We start from the raw sequence: 20,099 nt of genomic DNA, 5'->3' as shown, positions 1-20,099 counted from the left end.
CAACTTCTCACCGCTCACTGCAAGGTGTTTCTGCCTTAAGTTGGAGCAATCACCTCCTCCCATAGGGAATTTGGAATTAGGCTTTTAAGACTCTCATCCATCCTGGTTGAAGTCTGGACAGAAAGCCTTTGTCAGGCTGAGCCAGACAGCCATGTGCAGCCTGAAGCAGACGCTGCTGGTCCGACAGACATGCTCTGCATGGAAGGGCCGAGTGGGAAGCTTTCAGCTTCTGTGATGCAGCAAGAGATAGTAACTTTTGCCTCTAACTCCCCCAACTTCTTGGGCTGTAGTTCTTCCTGAAGCTGCACTGACCTCCTGCCTGGGTTCCTTGAGATAACCTTGCATCCTTCCCAAAAAACTTCCCTGTGTGCTTAAACTGATATGAACAAGCTCAGTAAAGAGCTCACAGTAGGAGCCAATCATCATAAAAATAAGAGTAGGTAGCCTGCCACCCGTTCACCTGATTCTCAAGACACATAATAGCAAATAAAAAGAACATAATCTAAGTTTATTTTTTCCCCTTCCTGTGTCTTTTTCAAGCAAAGAGAGGTATTTCAACTTCTTGAATTTGCTTTTCAATATGAACAGAGATTTAAGACCTTGTTTTACAAAGTGCCATTTTACTTTCGTTGTAGGTGTAGATGTGAGAACCACAAGATACCTAGACCTAAGATTTGAGATTTTAAATAATATTGAGGCCATCAGATCATTTTCCTCACAAATTTCAACTATTCGTGGGGTGACCTAGTGCCAGAACTCTCCTACCATCTGTGGGATTCAGATTGAACTGTAATGAATAAAAAAGCTACCTGGAAATGAAATGCCATCTTGTGCAAAATAGATACAGACAGCTTGGATGGAGCCTTCCAGAGGATGAAAGCTAGAAGAGATCGAGGAGTTTAGAGCTTATTACCTAGAGTCTGTTATAAATACTGGGTGAGGCTGAGTCCACTGAAATGTACGCAAAAGCTCTGTCTATATCAGGAGGGGATTGGGGCACTTCATCAGCTATCAAAGGGCACACGCTACTAGAAACCGGTGAGAGCCCAACCTCTTTTTACAGATGAGGAATGACAGCATCGCAAAGATGTGACCCAGTAAGCCACATAGAAGACAATGGCAGAGCCCAGGACTGGAGTCCTGATGTCCTGAACCTTAGTCAATGCTCTTTCTCTGCATGACAGCACCTCCTAAATGCTCAAATAAAAAAGCCCCTTTATTGATTTCTTAAAGCCCCTTATTTTTTTAAGCAGGATTGTAACAAACAAGTAAAGCATGTTCTGTACTGGAAAGAAAAGTTGCAGAGTCCAGTAATTTTTTTCCTCAGTAACTATTAGCAGCAACTTAAACGTTGTAAGATAGCCTCGGATGCGCATGGAATCAGGTAAGGCAGTGCACCTTGTAACTAAGACTGACAAACTCAGAGCACCTTTACGTTTTTTATATGCCATAATCCCACCACAATCCTGGAATTTGGAGAGCAACTCTTATGATTTACATTTTGCAAATGAGAAAACCAAAGGCCAAAAAGCTTTCATGACTCCCTTAAACGTCTCATCACCTGAAGATAAAACCAGTTATAAAATGGAGGCTTTTTGATGCCCAGTGCTTTGATCCGTAGCACTTGGCTTTGAACTGCCCAAGTGTACTTCTCTGCATAAGGGAAACGTGGCTTTAGATCTGAGATACAAAGTAACGTGTCAGTGGTGGTCAGACAAGCAGCAGGTGCACCAGGTCTCAAGCTCACATTTCCTGAATTGTCTCTAACCACTAACAGTAAGACGTTTTTTGTTCGGGGAAGTAACACCAGTCTTCCTTAGTGGAGAAGAAAAGTGGTGCAGGTCCCAGCTCCGTCCCTACTTGGGAGCTGTGAGACCACTAACCGGTCACTTCACAGGGCGGCCTAGGCTCAGTCTGAGAGCAGGGCATGTGCTCTCAACATCTGAACTTTTTCAGCAGGAAACGTTCCGCTGACTCCTCACCTGTGTGGATCACCAGCCATAAGGTAACATTTACCTTACAGAATTCCGGTCCCTCACCTGCAGTCGAACAAACATAAAATGGACATCTTGTGAGAGGTTTTGAGAGAATCAAGTGACTTTTATTTTACTTTTTTTTTTTTTTAAATTTGTTTATTTAACAGAGAGAGAGATCACAAGCAGGCAGAGAGGCAGGCAGAGAGAGAGGAGGAAGCAGGCTCCCCCCTGAGCAGAGAGCCCGATGCGGGGCTCGATCCCAGGATCCTGAGATCATGACCTGAGCCAAAGGCAGAGGCTTAACCCACTGAGCCACCCAGGCGCCCTCAAACGACTTTTAAAAGCTACTTTTCTTGAGTCAAAAACAGGAGATTTTGAAGAATGAGGCTAATTTCCTAAACTCAAAGGTTTTTTATAAAAGTTAATGACACGTAGACTACTAAAATTTGCATTTTTATAGCTCCTTACTCCTGCTTCCCATGTTTGAGTCGTGGCAGGTCTATCTTCCCAAAGGGCCAGGACGGGGCTGGGCACACAGTCCCTTGTGGCTCTGCTATGTGCGCGCACTCCGTGGGGCGGCAGAAGCAGGAACAGGTGAGTCAAGTTCCCAGTCATGGAGTTCAAGTCTGCAGAGTTCATCATCTCTGAGATCGGGGAGAGTTGGCACCGCAGCTACCGCAGTGTTCTAATCCTACCTCAAAGCTGCCTTTAGCAGGAGGAAAACAAGCACATTTTAGATGTTGAAAGATATTACCAATTTTTAAAGATATATTCATTGGTGAATTGTTACTATTTTTTTTTTCTAAACATTCTCTTCATTCCTGACTTTTGATAGCCTTAAAAACTGATTCTGAAGCCTTAAAAACTATCCATAAGCAGTGATAAAATAAAAGTAGTGTTTTAACACAAACACAAGATTCCTACAAATAGCCAGATGATTGTGATGGTGGCCTGGTGCCATAGGCTGAGAACCATTCAGTAGTTCACTGTTAAAAGGTCATTTTACTGAAACACATAGAAAAACAAAGGAAACAAAACATATGTTTTCTTTTAAGCAAATCTGTTCGGCTGTGAAGTCTGGCATTCCCAATGAGATGCCGCAGGACCCTACTTCAGTCTTTTGGGAGGCGGACTCTGGACAGGACCTGGGATGAGGAGTTGAAGGGTTTTAGGTGAACTGAGTTCTGGACCTGAGCTCCCGATTTTTTGATGTCTAGACTTTTGTTGCCAGGTAAATCCTAAATAGCTTTGCTAAGACCAGCTGAGGCCTTCAAACTCAGTACATCAGAAATCCCTGCAGAAGGTGGTCCCACAATGGCCCATGGTGACGGCTGCTTTTTGGTTTTTGTGCCCTGGAGGGCAGGCAGAGAACAGAGCTGGGCAGTGGGCACGGCTTGTAGGTTTTGCTTTTTGCATCTGTTCAGAATAATGCTGTTTATGCCGGAATGTTGAGAGTTTAGGAATTAACTTGTTCTTATGTGTTAGGTCCATAGATGTGCCTAAAACATGTCAGTGATGATCATTTGTGTATTTAGAAAACCCTTGAGTTTTTAAAAAAAACATTTAAAAAATGTTTTATTAAAACATGATTTCTCTAAAAGAAGACCTTCAATTTAAGAAATAAAGTACAGTACTTTTACATTTGATTCGGAATTTACCGTAAGCCGTTAGTGCCTATGCTGCTGCTCCTTCAGCCCTCCCGGAAGTCTCGTTAGAAGCCCGCACATAAGGAGGCGGAGGCAAACTGTGTTTTTTAAATCTACAGTCTAACTTCCCTTCCTCGTTAAGGACAGAAATCAAAGCAGAAGCAATTATCACCTATAAACTGACTCCTCTAGGTATCAGTGAGAGCCTAAATCTCTTGGAGCAGATTTTTCTTTCATAAAACAAGGAAAATAACGCCAAATTTGCAGGGTGTGAAAGGATTACTTAGGTCACAACTGTAATGATAAAAAAAAGGATTAATTTTTAATCACGGCGGCACGCTTTAAGTGAAAGTTCTATTTCTAGAATTTTTGCACCCCGTTCAGGAGAGGACAATGGACTAGATGTCGCAATTGTAGAATTAGCTTTCTCTCTTTGTAATGAATAATTTGTGGGTGAAATTTGGAGATGAAAATGGAGTTAAGTGAACCCTGGTTCCAAATCTAGCACGTTTGTTTCTTTCTCCGAATGCCCCCATCCCTCCGCCCTCCGAACCACACACTGAAAACACACCTGAACCTTAACGTTAATTTGCAGATTGGCAGTGTAGCCATATAACAGACTTTGATCTCGGTGGAGTCTCTCTAGGAAAAGGACTTCAGATTCTCCAAAGAGAACGAGCTCCAGCCTGGACTGCTGACGTCATCTCCGTTTTGCTATCCTCGCGGCCCACGTGGCAGCCCGACTCACTTACACGTGCAACTCCCAAACGCGGCGAGTGTGAAACAAAGTACCATCAAACACCAAATTCTTCTCTTTCCTCATTTCTTTTTTGGAGAGTGATGCTACTATTCCCTCCTTTTCCCAGGTCAGAGGCACAGATAATCTCCATCCAGTTGGTCCATACGGTCCTTTCTGAGGAGCCAGACCGTTATTTTAGTCTGTGACCCATCGTCAACCGTCTCGATCGCTGTCTTCCTCTATTCGAGACGGAGAGTCCCTCACGGGAAGGGACAATGCCTTAAGATCTTTGTGTTCCCAGTTCCCAGCTGGCTATTTTTAAGCAGATGGCATAACAAGAGTTTGCCGAGCGAGTGCATTGTTGCGCTGGGGTAGCCCGTTATTCCCCTGGTCCGTATTCTCACGCTCCCTTCGGCCGCCCCACGGTCGGGTGCTGCAGCCACACCCCCGCCGCGACTTCCCTGCACCCGCGCCAGACGCCAGCTCTCTGGAGGCTCCCTCACAGCCCTTAAAGATCCAATTTGTGTCACTCTGCTCTCGTGTTCCAAACATTTTTGGACTGTTTCACTACTCTCCGGAAAAGCTTCTCATTACTTCCCCAATTGAAGGAGAACGTCATGGGAGTTTCAAAAGATTTCACTTAACGGACATTCTCTTTTCCAGTTGTTTCACCTCTAATGGGATTTTTGCTTCTGTTCTTTGCTCCAGTCCACTACATGTCCCAGTGCAACTGGAGTGTGACGTTCCTGCTCCCCTACCTGGGCCTGTCCTACTTCTCCACTTAAATACCTGCCTTCGGAATGGCTGGATACTTCCTTCCTTCAGGAAGCTTCTGCTGGAATCTCACCACCACCACCTACCAACCAGCTGACCAGTACTCATAGCCTAGTTGTTTCTATGTATTTTGCTAAGCTTCATGTCCGTTTTGAAGCGTTTACTACGCTAGAATGCAAACCACTTACAATAGTACAGGCCAGACGCCTGGCTCAAGGGACCTACGGCAGGACAGGGCGCATGTGGACTCGGCATCTAACAGATGGGTCCAAGTTACCGTTCCTAGCCGTGAGCTGCAAAAAATGCGTTAATAATTACCTCCTGGAGTTGCAGAGGATTAAATGTGTAGCAGTCAGCCCAGAGCTGGGAAACGGTTAACCTGACATACGGCAATAACACAGTCACCACTAGACTTGCGGTATAAAACTCAGTTTGAGATCTTTTGCTTTTCAAAACAGAACTAGTTCTCTTTTTCATAAGGGAACACGGGAGAAACTGATTTATTTCTCCTGTTTAAAATCTTAGGAAATGAGATCTTTCTTCTCACCTTTAAATATTATGGCATTTAAAATTTTTGACTCTCTGAATTAGGTAACCTCAAATTCATCTCATCCTGAAATGCTAATTTTTAAGATACATGCAAACTGATTTTTTAGTACCCCAAGAGTTGGAGTGAAGAGCCTGACTCTCTCTGTGGTTATCCTTCTCATTCCGTAAGCGGTCTTGTCTTCTCATCACAAACAAAACAAAACAAAAAACAAAGATGTGGTCCGATCTGAGAGTGAAGCCAGCGCATGCAAAAAGATTCAGTTACTCCGTGGACACGCTGTGACGACAGAGGAACTGGCTGAATTCGGAAAGGAAAAGGACGACCTCACCCATTTGACTGTTGACGGGAAACGTCCTCACATTGTGTTGCTGGGGACCCGAAGGTGGAAAGAGGGTTTCCAAACTGGAACCTGAATGAGGAGCCTCTGAAGGGCCCTACAGTGTCAGATATGCTTCCAAAGACATCCCTGTCTTCTGGGAAGGACGACAAATGGCAGGGGACGGGGCTAGACCATGTGTGTCTGGTTTGACGGCTCACAGGGAGGGTAGTCGGGAGGCTCCAAAAATCGTAAAATGCTTCTGCCGAGCCAGTTCCCGGCAAGACGCCACCTCCGTGCGCGCCACTGAAATATCTGCCCACAGACTTGAGCCCGTGACCTGGCAGCAGAGGGTGTCTGTGACAGTTACAAGACAATGGCCTTGCTTGCTTAGGATGGTGAGTGGGTGTCAAACATGGCACTTTAAACATGAATTTGTGAGGTGCGAACTTTTAATGCAGAGATGACTCATAAAGTTTCGGAATGTGTAAACACAGAGCACAGGCGAGCCGCACCATCACGGAACTCACCCACGGCACAACCAGGCTTGGACCCACCTGCCTGGTTCACCAGGACAGTCACAGCATTTGCTCTTCGGAAGCAGAGGAAAAATCTCGGGCTGGTGTCAACGTTTGTGCTGCGCTACCACCTTACCTGGAACAAGTGTTTTATTTATTTCATCTGCATTTTGCAACATGTTTGATGGCAGCATTCAATTCACTCTTTCTCTGAGTTTGTGAAACAACATTTTGGAGAACTTACGCTGGAAAACTAAATAGACAGCAGTTGTATAGTAAAGTAAAAACAAATAAATAGAGGCAATTTCTCACTGAAGTGTCTGAAATCAGGCAAGAAGAGTAAAATGGGGGGAAAAAAGAATAAAATGGAAGAAGGATCATAATTAAACATTTCAGGTATATGTTGAAAAAACCCTAAGATTAGTATTTTATATGATTCATTTCTGATGTTCCTTGTTCGAGGGTTTTATCCAATTGCTATAAACATTTCTTTTAACTGAAGATGAACTTCTAAAGACCAAAGCTTTAACATTATTGGAGTAGTATGTTGGAAGTAGATAATTTAGTTGTCAGAACAACAACCTTGGAAACTGTGACCAAACAGATACCCAAATTTTGGAGACCCCAAATTCAATAGGATGCTGTTTTAATACTTAAAAATTTTGTGGCCTTTAAGAGACAAGGAGAATATGAAAGAAACAACAGAGCTTAGTTAACCAATTCTGGAATTAGAACTAATCATTATTCATAGTTCCCTTAAAAGTGATTTAAATTTTCTAAACTGATAAAGATTTGCAAGTTAAACCTAAAAAATACATTTCTGATTAGATTTTTCTGCATACAAAAAAAAAAGAACTCCACGGTATTTTTTTTTTTAAATATTCATAGGTCAGTAGAAACGAAATTAGAGGTTTTAAAGCTTTAACCACTACGTACTCAAAAAGTTAAAAAAAAAAATCCTACCCCTAGCGTTTAGTTTTTTGATCACTTCTACGTAAAATAAGAATGATTTTACAGAGTCAGTAAGGAAATAGTTAACAGTAAGGTTTTTAAGATTAAATATATTTACAGTAAAAATACATTTCTGGACATTGGATCATTCTTTTATTAATTTTGGAGGTCCACTTGAGAATCTCATTTATGAGGACACCCGCAGATAAGGAATAAATAAGCCTGGATTCCCTGAAACAACACGCGCACAGCTGGACCATACAGTGGTGTTTAGTTAAAGAGCGGCTACCATATTTGGTTATATGCTTTAAGCTGTTACAAACACAAAACTCAATTCTAACTTAGCTGTTTGCTAACCAAATTCATTTCCTATAAGAGAAAGACCTCCTCGTTTCATTAGGTTAATACCTTGGTTGATTTTCTGTTGAGGACTCCGTGCAGTCACAGCACAGAAGCAAAAGAGGTTCGTGTCAGTAATTCTTCACATCTGAGTGACCACATGAGCAGACTACAGGTTAGAGAATTCCCTGCATGCTGATCTAGGTTTGAAGTCTTAAATACCACCAACTGTTACTGTGAATGTACATTAGGTGCTAGTAGCCCCATAATCACCAAACCCTAAAGCGTTTACCCAAGTGGTCTTACTAACCAGGGGTCAGAAACCCCCCAGCCTTCTGGCAGTTCAGTGGGACTACCAAAAAGAACCCTTACCCTGGCAAGCAGATCCAACGGGCTGAAGCTAAGATCTGTTTTTCCGTTCAGTGGCCTCAGAGCGAAGGAAATGCACTGCCGCTATGTCCTCCCGGCACAGCTCGCCTCCTGTCAACTGCTCTAGCTCTGGCTGGTCGCTTCTGCATCTGTCAGGCCCGTGTTTGCTTTCACCGTCCAAGCGCCCACCAGCACCGCGCCTGCGGAGGACGCAACACACTTCAACGTCCGCTCCTTGCTCCCCCCGGTCTGTGACGCACTGAACTGTGTGTTTTATCGGAGCGGCACTCGTTCCCGTTCAGTGAAGCGCTGGACTCACCAAGGGCGAGCACACCTCGTGTTTCCTCTGTAGCCTCCACCCTCGCCCTGCCGGCCCGCACGGTGTCGGACCCCAGGAGGCTCTTCATTCATCTACTGGATGCAGCAATTACAACTTCATGGCAGGGGTGCCTGGGTGGCGGGTAAGCACCCGACTTTTGATTTGGGCTCAGGTCGTGATCTCCGGGTCAGGAGATCAAGCCCCGAGTCGGGTTCTGCCCTGGCCGTGAGGCCTGCTTAGAATTCTCTCTCCCTCTCTCTGCGCCTCCCTCCCCACCACTCACCCTGCTCTCTCTCAATCTCACTCTCCAGAAAACAAAGCCGAAAAACCTTCCTCGCAAAGCTGCTGCTCATTCTCTACCATAGGTTAGCTCGGTATCATAATTAGCTGTAATACTGAGGCCACATCACATTAGCACTTTACAAATATTACTATATTAAATATGTTAAATGCTAATGTTCCTTTTGTTAATTTAGTTGGTTAGATAGGATGGATAGCTTTTACGATATCTCTGTAAACCTCTCGTAAGTGAGAACAACATAAACCAAACCCGTTCCTCGACAGACCAGTCAACTGAGCACCTGTATGCCAAAGAACTTTCTAGAAACGAAGGTCACTGGTCATAATACTTTGTCTTGAAGTAAGACGTAAGTCCTGGCCCCGGCCCCTCACACCTGAGCCCAGACCAAATACTCAGAGAGGGGAGGCTGGCGAGGCTCACATCACCTACTGTGAAAAGTGCTTTGCAGGAAGTTATATACACATACGTGTGTGAGGCACAGAAATCTTTATTGCCACAGGAAGCAAGTGCACTCGTCCCACCTCACCAACAGATGTAAGAGTCACAGGAACGCAGACGTCACGTGATCAAGTACAACGCAGACTTGGGGAGAAATGGTCCCTTGGACTATATCGGCTATAATACTGAGGTAACCAATTGACCTTGTTCAGTGAAAATACCTCGAACACAATGAAAAAATCAACTAGTTATAACATCCAATTCATATATACAATTCAAATAAAAATATATATTATTTGCTTCAATGTATAGCAAATTTAATACATTAGTGTTTACAAAATAAAAACTGTATTCTACTGAAATTTTTCTTGTGCTTTCCCCTTATCATTAAGCTTGAAAGACCAGGAAAGTGTGATACTTAAGGAAACTTACTTATGGATTTAAAGATGCAGTTTGTGGGGCCATGAAAGACAGGTAAGTATTAACTGGAAGGTTACTGCATCTTTAAAAATTGTTGCTTATTAAAATCTACAAACTTGAACTGTAAGACACAATTAAAAAAAAACCCACAAAATTTCTCAAAATAGATTAGAATACAGGAAACGTTTCATGAAACTACTGAGATACTAACCAGTTCTATGGCTAATATTAAAAACTGAACAATCTATTTAAATCGTACTCAAACTATTTCTACACACAGTGAACAATACAACCACAATAACCAATCTCAAGCTAGCAACAAAGTTGCAAGGTCCATAAAAAGCTTCTTCAGTGGGCAAAACACTATGGTACAATTAAAACACTTAGGGGAAGAGAGCCTTTCAATAGTATAAAAGTTGTTTACTGGTGTTTCTACTATAAAGCTATTCTACAAATCAGAATGAAAAAGCAATTATACATGTGACAGTGATCAGAGACTACAGTCCAGACATTTCATCTAATGTGTGGCCGATGAGCTCCAGTATAATGGATTATGACTTAGTATTTTGTACACAGTTAGGACTTAGAGCAGAACTAAAAACAAACAAAAAAACATTACATATCCCAACTCAGGATGCTGTTCTCATCAATATCTGGGTTTAGATGAATCTGAAGGAAGTAGGTAAAGCTGTCAAATGTCTTCTCTTAAACCAATAGAAAAAATGTAAATTGGTAGAAATGGTATTTTTTTTTAAACTATGGGTTCCAATGTGAACTTCTCGTAAGTATGCAAGGACATTATCAACATTTAAGCACACCCCCATAAATATGCACACAGTCCATTTATTAAATAGGGGGAATTGAAAGAGACTTTCAAGCTAAAATGAATTTAAAGATAAACTGCATATGCAAATATGAAAGGTACACAAAACTGTAAAATAAATAATGAATCCAGGTGTCAACTAAACCTCCACAGAATTATGACTGCAAATGTGGATATAACAATTGTCCACACTTGGGACGGTCTGAGTGGGAAGACATTCCCCAAGGGCGAGACGCCTACTTTCTCTGACTCCATCCAGGACATCAAGAACTGCTAGACATACACTGGTGCTGACTCTACTTTATATTACAGCCTTTCTGACAGTCACCATCCTTATCACCTTTGGGGTTAACTTACTAAGACTTAATCTATTCAACACATTCTTCAACAACAATGTTTAAGTCACGGCTTTTACACATCAGTTCACCTATTTCAAGTTCTCTGTCCAAGGACCAGCTTCCTATTTTTATGATGAGAGAATGGTATACTATAATCCGAATCAACCACATAAAGAGAGATTTTCTACTCTCTTGCTCATCTTTTAAACTTTACTTTAGAATTTATTAATTGCGTAAGTGTGCCTGAGCCAGCAAAAGTGACATTTTACTTCCCAAAATGACACATTTCCTGTTAAACAAAGTCGGTTTTATCAAATATTAAATCCACAATATTTTCCTTGGTTTGAGTTGAGCATTTGCTTTCCATTCGTCCAAAACCGTTGCAACCTCGCCAATAACTACACTGCTTAAACTTTCTTTATGACTGCGACGATTCTAAACTCTAACACAGAAGAATATTTATGCTAAACACACTTAAAATAGACAGTGAAATTTCAAGTAAAATAAACTGTAACCACATTTACTGGACCAAACATGTCTCCACATCTAGATTTTACTTCTATAAATTACACAAATACATTGTACATTCTTAAATAATGAATGCTTACAATATTAATTTGTAAGCTTTTCCACATAAAACAACTTACACAGGAATGTGAATGGATCAGTATTTCTATTACAGACTGCAACATTCTCTCAATTTTCTCCTTTGTGGCTGCTGTGTTATCTTCCTGGTTTCCACAGACTATGTATCAGTCCTTATGCTTTGGCTATGAAATCTGTTTGAGCTGAATGAGGCAACGTTGGTTATTAAGGCTTATTTCTATGATGGAGCATTATCCTTAAATTGCCATTTCCAGAGAACAGCGGGAGAATCACAGCTATCTTGAATCTTCAGGCTCTGTTTTGATGACTTTCTTTTCTAATGGAAAAGCTGAGTGAGGGTAGTCTTTTAAAATCCCAAGACTCTCTGCATAAAAATGGAAACACAAAGTGTGTTGATACTTTAAATCAATGGATCACAAAAAACAAATTCCAACTTATGAAACCAACCCCCAATCTCCACAGCAAACAGTTTCAACTATTCATAATTCTGCAATTCCATATAGAAATTTCATGTTTATAGAGTTGCAATTAAAAGCTTGGATTCTGGGGGTGCCTGGATGACTCAGTTGTTAAGCTGGTGCCTTTGGCTCAGGTCACAATCCCAGGGTCTTGGGGTCGAGCCCCACATCGGGCTCTCTGCTCAACGGGAAGCCTGCTTCTCCCTCTCCCTTTCCCAGTGCCCCTGCTTGTGTTCCCTCTCTCGTTTTGTCTCTCTCTGTCAAATAAATAAATAAAATCCACCCCCCCCCACGACAAAAAAAAAGAGCTTGGATTCTGGATTTAAATTCCATCTCCAACAGTTACTAGCTGTGTACATCTCCAGGCAACTCACATACCTCTCTAGACCTTAGTATCTTTCTTCTTCTATAAAATGGGGATAGTTATCTATATAGGGTGGCATGAGAGTTAAATTATAAAAGGCACAAAAATGCATACAGACCATATTTTTCTTTGATGATTAGTTCAACATTAAAAAAATATGTTAAAAAAAAACTGGTCATGCATCTACAAAAAAAGTTACTAGTAAAATAGTTAATTACTATCAGTGAAAAAGAGACAGAAAACATCTTCCACATTTAAACACGGAACCTTAGGAAAAGTTCTGGCCACAAAACAGGAGGGTAGGAGAAACAAGATCAAGGAATGAAGGCCACCCCCATAAGGACCATTCCTTAGAGTTACGTGTGTGTAGTTACTGCAACCTCATGAGACACTACAAATGGTAAGAAAATGTAGTATCTACGCGAAGGACTAATGCTGGAAGATACATATCCACACGCACGTGTACACACACATGCACCCTTTGAAAGGGATTCTAGATGTGTAACCAAAACTAACAGCTAATCTGAAATTAGGCAGCTCAATTTATGAATCTGCTCTCTCTATGCAAAAGTAGATATTAAAATTAGCAAGAGTCTAGAAATAGTAGCTACCATTTACAGGATCCCTATCAGCGAGGCAATTTGTACGTGCTACCTTGTTTAATACTCTCATGTGCTACCTTGTTTAATACTCTCACCTACTCTATGCAGCAGAAATGATGTCTGTTTCACAGAAGAAGCGACAGCGTTCAAGTGACTCCTGATGCTACTGTAACTCCAAGATGGTATGATACCAGATCATACGGGAAGGAGGGAGAGCAGCCTTCCCGCCATGATCCCGAGACTTTCAAACGGTGCTGCTCTCTAATACTTTGTCTAACTCACTTCTTCATGGGGAAAAATAGTCAAGCATCTAATACGGAACAGCTTATCCTTTTATGGAGTTCAGTTTAATTTTAAAATATAAATACCATCCCAAAATGCACCTGCAAGGTAAGTTTAGATTTTAGTATACAAGGTTTCCTTAGTTTGCAAGTAAACACGTAATCCATTGATTTCACAGGATGAAAGGCTGGAAAAGGCAGTTACGCAACTCAAATCAGTCACGTATTATCTCGTTTAAAATTCTGTATGACAGTTAATCAAAATAGTATCATCCTTCCTGAGTTTTTCCCTGTCAATTCTTTGGAATACCATGTTCTAAAAATAAGTGGCCATTATTATGGCAATCTATTATTTCCAAAGGGAGAAAAACTGTAACAGTAATGACCCTATTTTTTGGCTGGGAATGGGGGAGAGAAGGAGTGGAGATAGTGGAAAGTAGGAAAACGGAATTTAACGATGTCTTATTCAAGTGTCACTCTCTCTAATCACATCCCATATTCTTACCTGATTGGGACTTTGCCTCACTGGAGTAAAGTCTACTCAGCTCTCCATCCACCACAAAATGATGGGGTTGTCTGTTCTGTAAATTAGGCATTCGAAGATTCAAAGGTCTTTCTCCTAAAGGAAAAGGAAAAAAAAAGTATGAATAATATTAAAAACATGCTATGTTTTTTCTTAAAAATGTATTTTTTTGAAAGATTTTATTTATTTGACAGAAAGAGACACAGCAAGAGAGAAAACACAAGCAGGGGGAGTGGGAGAGGGAGAAGCAGCCTTACCGCCAAGCAGGGAGCCTGATGCGGGGCTCGATCCCAGGACCCTGGGATCATGACCTGGGCCAAGGACAGATGCTTAACGACTGAGCCACCCAGGTGCCCCAAAAATACATTTTCATGAATTCCCTGAACACTACTTAGGAAAGGAATAAGGAAAGCCAACAGGCACTGAAGAATTTAAATAATAGCTGAGAAATATTTTAAATAATAGTTTAGGAAGGAAAACGCAGCTCACGCTAGTTCCAAGGTTTACAATTCTGCCAGGACATTTTCCAGAGTGAAACATGAACCAAACAAAAGACTGAGATTTCCAGTAAGCACTCCAGCTCTGGCACAGAGTACGTTCCCTCTGTAAGGCATTTTCTTACCAGTGCACAGTTTACCAAGACGTGTCATTAACACATAATATAACGAGTGCTAGAGAAACAGAGATGGCTCCAACAACTGCCCATTACTGAACAGCAGAACCCGCGGCAAACCCAAGAAGACAGAAGTAGCACAGACAAGGTAAAAATGCTTAAAAGCCACATCACCTTCTGTCATACACCTAGACCCACACGCTTAGCAGACTGCCACCCCACGTGTCATTATCCTGACTCCACCAATTACGGTCATTCAGTCTCTCATTAATTTTGCTTTTGCTTCTTAAACTCTTAAGTTTTAACTGTCAAGGATGATTGGAGAGGTTAAACAAGACCTCAACTCAGCAGTTTCTGTAACATCTTTTAAAAGGAAGAATTCTCTTCTCCTACAGCACTCTGGTCTGCTGACATATTTTACTCTCCAGGTGGAGAATGCTTGTTAAGACAGTAGTCTCACTTAGAAATCTTTTTTTTTCTTTTTTTTTTTTTTGACAATGGTAACCAGTCACTAGAAAAGTATAGCAATATGTAAAACAAGAGGGTCCTACAAAATTACTGTTTTCTTCAAACACACATCACTATCTGAAACTCTGTGTACTATACATCTGCCTCCACTGGAGAGTGAGCTGCAAGCCAGCAGGGACTTAACGCCACCGATGTGCCCGTGGTGCCCAGAAGTGCGCCCGGCACGCCGGAAGAGCCTATGAGCGCATGACAACGACGTGAGATTTCCTCGTGTGTCCATGCAACAAAAATGAAAAAAAATTTCAAATTGATAAAAATATTCATAAATCACAGCTCTCTAAACTTAAGAGTTTAAGAGAACCATTTCTAATGCACCACACCAAACAGTTTCATAGAGACCGTGGTCAATCTAAAGCTTGAAGAACACAAAACTTCAAGTCTCTCCATTCTTACACTATCTCTACACATCTCCGTACTCCTGTCCCAATGCTTGAGAAGCAGTTACCATATCGTCTTAGAAACCAGATGTTATAAATTTCATAGACAAATTTTTTTTGAAGTCCAAGAAAATATGAATATATGTGAGCTTTTAAAAACTGATAAATGTCTCCCATGGCATCAGGGACTTTGGGGAAAAGGATCTTTACTGTCCCATTCCCACTCACCCTGTACAAAATACGGGTCAACTGCACGGGTCAGCTAGTTTAGGGATAATAAGGTAAAAAAACGAACATACAAACAAAATAAGCCCAAAACTTTTGCTAGTTAAATCTGCAGAATGAATCCTTTCCTTTTGTGAAAAAGAGACAATTTGAAGATGAAGTTTTATGGGGAACAAATAACAAAATCGCTCTAAAATATCAGAATTTAAAAACAAGCCGACTTCTGCTGCTCTCTACAGCGCACACAGCCCCCGGCTCGCAGAGAGCAGGTCATCTAAGACCCACCTTGCCCATCCGAGGTGTCAGAAGCCGCGCCGTTCGGGCTGTGCTCCTCGGAGGCCTGCCTGTAGAGCCCCGCCGAAAGCCTCCGCTCGGCGTGCTGCAGTCTCTCATAGCCAGCTGGGGTGCAAAGGAACTCCATCTGCTTTGCCATCACCTTTTCAGGCTGCTAGTAAGTAAAGCAAAAATAAAATCAGGAACTAAAACAGTCTACATTTTTTTTAATGGTTTAAAGATGCCAATTTCAGACTCCAGCAAATATATTTAGTATTCATTAAATTAGTTCACACTTCATGTGGTATACACGTTCCATAAATATGCTTAGATGTCTATATCATCATGTTAAAACATAAAATGTTGGATTCTGTGCAAGAGGGGGAAAAAGAAAAACCTTCCTGCTCGTCCTTTAAAGAGAATTCCATATTTCAGCTCAAAGGCAAAATAACCTTAGCTTTGTTTCCCGAAGTACTGAGTCCTTTAAAATATTTTTTAAAAAAGGAACCTCGGAGCAATAGCAACATCTGCTAGAAACACACAGGGTGAGATCTTGGCATTCTTATTTTAGGATCTGGCACTATGCATACTCTGATATGATGACAGCATGTTGGGGGAGAAAAGGTGTAAAATGGCTGTCTAGAAGGACAAGACAAACACCCCTCCCACCGAAATTAAACAATGCAAATTATGCAGGAAAAACATCAGTGCCAACGAGACTTTCCCCTTCACCATGGAATGAAACTGCAGTATTTCCCAACCAATCATAAAAAGACAACTTTAAAATACACAAGTAAAGGGCGTCTGGTGGCTCAGTGGGTTAAGCCTCTGCCTTCGGCTCAGGTCATGATCTCAGGGTCCTGGGATCGAGTCCCACATCGGGCTCTCTGCTGGGCAGGGAGCCTGCTTCCTCCTCTCTCTCTGCCTACGTGTGATCTCTCTCTGTCAAATAAATCAATAAAATCTTAAAAAAAAATACACAAGTAAATAGAAATTCTTCTCTGCCATGTGTTTTTTAAGTTCCTTCTTTACATATTACTGCTTTAAATTACTTATATGTGATATTCAAAGCAGTGCATTTGTGTTAATAGTCACAATGCAAACAGGAGTCACTGCTGTGCCACAGAGAAGGGTAGTACAAGGAAGCTGCTGTATAAATTAGTTCCAAAAAATCCTGATTCACAATAGTAAAAATCAATAAATGAAAAAATATTAACTCACAGAATAGGATAAAAGCTTATATGTGCATTTTTCTGAATGCACAAAAACCAGATCAAAAGGAGCTTTAATTCATTTGAACTTATTACTAATTAATTGGGAAAGTTTCAGTAAGATTTCTAAAGAGGAAGTGTATTTTTCATTCTCTTAATAAAAAAAAAACAAAACTTGGCACTACTGAATTTGACCAAGAGCAGCTGCTAGGCAGAAGATCAACAGGAATAAAACCTACAGTCCTTTCTAAAAGGTGGTATTTGCAGAGATGACTTTTTAAAACGCTAATTTAAGGATACAATGATGAAACAATAGCAAAAGCACCCGAAGATACATATTAAGGTAAGAATTTTTTCTCATCCATGAATCAAAATGACTTAAAAATAGCTACAATGCTGATGATTAATGTTTTCTTGAGAACTAGTCCTGTTCTATCTCAAAGTTCTGTAACACACAGCCCTAATCAACATGGCTTTCTTCCTGGTATCAAATTCCTCTACCTCTAGGTAGAGACTCTGTGTTTCTTCCTACAAAACTACAAAGAGTAGATTATCACTGTATCAGATTCTGCTCCTAACCCAATCGAACCATGTAGTCACTGCTCTCTTGTTGACACAGCTGTGCATCAGCTGACTTTTCAGAAACAACCAGAAATAAATCCAGTCCTCAGAGGCTTAAAACTGAAGCTGGCTGAGCACCCATTTGTTTCTCAATCTACAGGTACTATTATGAAGCGTTTACTGGCGGTTTGCGTTACGTTACCTGCGAACCAAGGCCAGCAAGCTCTTCGCTCTTCGCTTTGGCCTGCTGGAAGAGCGTTTGCACAGAGTCCTGGAAATCTGGAAATCCATCCTATGGGTCAACAGTTAAGTCCTTTTTAGAATTTGTAATTAAAATACCAACAACTCAGAAAACAGAACAACAATGACAACCAAACACTTTAATCCTACTGCCCAAGTAACCATGATTAAGATTTTAATGTACAATACTTCCTTTCAGTCTTTTATGGTACAATTACCTTATTTCTACACTTGTTCCTTTACTAAAAATACAAACGAAAAAGATGGAATAAGAATTACACATCTTTTGCACATGCAGACTTCATAAGCATTAATAGGAATGGCTGTATAATGTTTCAGATAGCATTTCATCCAGTGGCTCAACTAGTAATAATCACTATTTTTATATCGGACATTTAGATTCTTATTTTTAGGTTGAAAAACACTGCAAAAATATTTTCACAGGAACAGCCCTTTCCATAGCTTAGGTTACCCAGTACAGTAGATTCCTAGTACAATTACTGCAAAGGGATGAACATTTTTATGAACATTTTTCATTCACTACTTCCCCCAAAGGCCTTTACTGGCTAATTAGACTGTAAGTTTTCCTTGCCAGCACTGGGTGTTGTTGTTTTCTTAATTTTTGCCAATTCATATTTTTGTATCGATATTCAAAATTTTTAAAATGTTATATACACTGTAACTATATACACTTTTATTTTGTAAATTTTCTATCACTGTAAGCTTCAGAAAGGCATTCTGCTTTAGAGATTTGACAAATACTCAAATATACCCTCTAGCTTTTCTAAAGCTTTACTTGTTTGCTTTGTTTCTAAAATCTCTCTAACCCATCAAGAATTTATTCTGGGGGCGCCTGGGTGGCTCAGTGGGTTAAGCCGCTGCCTTCGGCTCAGGTCATGATCTCAGGGTCCTGGGATCGAGCCCCGCGTCGGGCTCTCTGCTCGGCGGGGAGCGTGCTTTGCTCTCTCTCTCCCTCTCTGCCTGCCTCTCCATCTACTTGTGATTTCTCTCTGTAAAATAAATAAATAAAATCTTAAAAAAAAAAAAAAATAATTTATTCTGTTCTATGTACAACGTGAATAGTCTTCAAAGTGCTCCCCAATAACCCCAATCCGAATTTCTGAAGAATTCTGCCACGCCGAGTGGTCATTTCTCCTTCAGCATCTCACATGACAGTCAACAGGGATTTGAATTAGAACGACCTGCTCTGGAGGTTCCTGGGGGGCACAGTTCAGTAAGCAGCCGACTCTGATTTCAGCTCAGGTTGTGATCTCGGGGTCCTGGGATTGAGCCCCAAGTCAGGCTCCCTGCTCAGTAGGGAATGTGCTTCAGGTCCCTCTCTCTCTCCCTGTTCGCCCCACTGCTTGCTCTCACACTCTCTCTAAAATAAATCAATCTTCAAAGAAGTAGGAGGAGAAGAAATAAAAAAGGCCTGCACTCATGTTCCAATTCTACCACTTACCAGCTACGTAACACCAGAGAAATAACTCAACCCTTCCGAACGTTAGTTTCCTAATTGTTCATAATATTTTTATGAAAAATACAGGTAAGAGCACCTCTCTCTGAGGGTTGTTGTGAGTTGTGAGGATGTAGTCACTTCGCGCGTAATCACTGCCACGTAAGTACGTCAACACACACTAAACTCCATGAAACAGCTTACTCAAGGCACCCTCCTCCTGCACAGCACATCAACTTAAATGAATTTCACTCAACTTTTTATTATGAAAGCCCAATCCATCCACTACTTTTTTCAGTTGTTTAGTGGTTTTTGCTCATTTAGTGCTTTACATGAAATTTATAACCACAAACATGACAACGTGATTTAAGTAAATTTACTATAAACTGAAGCATTCCTCACAGAAATGGTCACAACCTCTAAAATATTTCTCCCCTAGTTTCATGAACTATGTATTTGTAACAAAGGATAAATCATTAAAAACCAAAGTTCTTATTATAATCTAGAAGAGATGTAATAATAACACAATATTGTATCTGAAGTAAGGCATACTGATTCAGAAGTTTTTCCCCATCAGGGTCTTACTTCTCCACAGTGACTCTCATGTTCTCAAAGATTTCATCTACCAAAATCCATTTCTTAAGTAATTTGCCATTTTTAAATTCAAAGACGTGAATTAGAGTCAAGGGCAAATAAATTTGACATCTCCAGATAGTCTCATGTAGCTTTATGATGGGTCAACATACAATCGGCATTTATTTGAGTCTTTAAAGAAAGAGAACTCGAGCAAGCAGGGGGAGGCGCAGAGGGAGGAGATCCCCTGCTGAGCAAAGAGTCCAGCTCGGGGATCCCAGGACCCTGGAATCACAACCCCAACCAAAGGCAGACACCCAACCAATTGATCCTTCCAAATGCCCCCAATCAGCATTTTTTTTAAAAAGATTTTATTTATTTGACAGAGACA

The 20,099-nt window shown here is 41.0% G+C and overlaps 1 protein-coding gene across 6 annotated transcripts in view; it reads right to left on the bottom strand.

Annotated features, from left to right (window-relative positions):
• Positions 1 to 9,267: 9,267 nt before the first annotated feature.
• NAB1 (NGFI-A binding protein 1) overlaps positions 9,268 to 20,099 on the bottom strand; it is a 44,494-nt gene continuing 33,662 nt past the window's right edge. For 4 of the 6 annotated variants that reach the window (XM_045086506.1, XM_045086508.1, XM_045086505.1 and 1 more), the window contains 4 exons: positions 17,642 to 17,731; positions 15,680 to 15,842; positions 13,634 to 13,747; positions 9,268 to 11,787 (listed from right to left, as the gene is read on the bottom strand). In XM_045086506.1, the coding sequence (XP_044942441.1) occupies positions 11,699 to 11,787; positions 13,634 to 13,747; positions 15,680 to 15,842; positions 17,642 to 17,731 (456 nt within the window). In that variant the 3' untranslated portion in view covers positions 9,268 to 11,698. The remainder of the gene's footprint in view (positions 11,788 to 13,633; positions 13,748 to 15,679; positions 15,843 to 17,641; positions 17,732 to 20,099) is intronic. The other 2 variants (XM_013061877.2, XM_045086509.1) reach the window with 2 other exon arrangements.

Source organism: Mustela putorius, unplaced genomic scaffold, assembly GCF_011764305.1.
Source record: "Mustela putorius furo isolate JIRA1106 unplaced genomic scaffold, ASM1176430v1.1 tig00000992_pilon_pilon_pilon, whole genome shotgun sequence".
Classification (NCBI taxonomy): Eukaryota; Metazoa; Chordata; class Mammalia; order Carnivora; family Mustelidae; genus Mustela; species Mustela putorius.
Note: the sequence above shows the minus strand (reverse complement) of the source record. Positions and strands in the feature narration are given on the sequence as shown.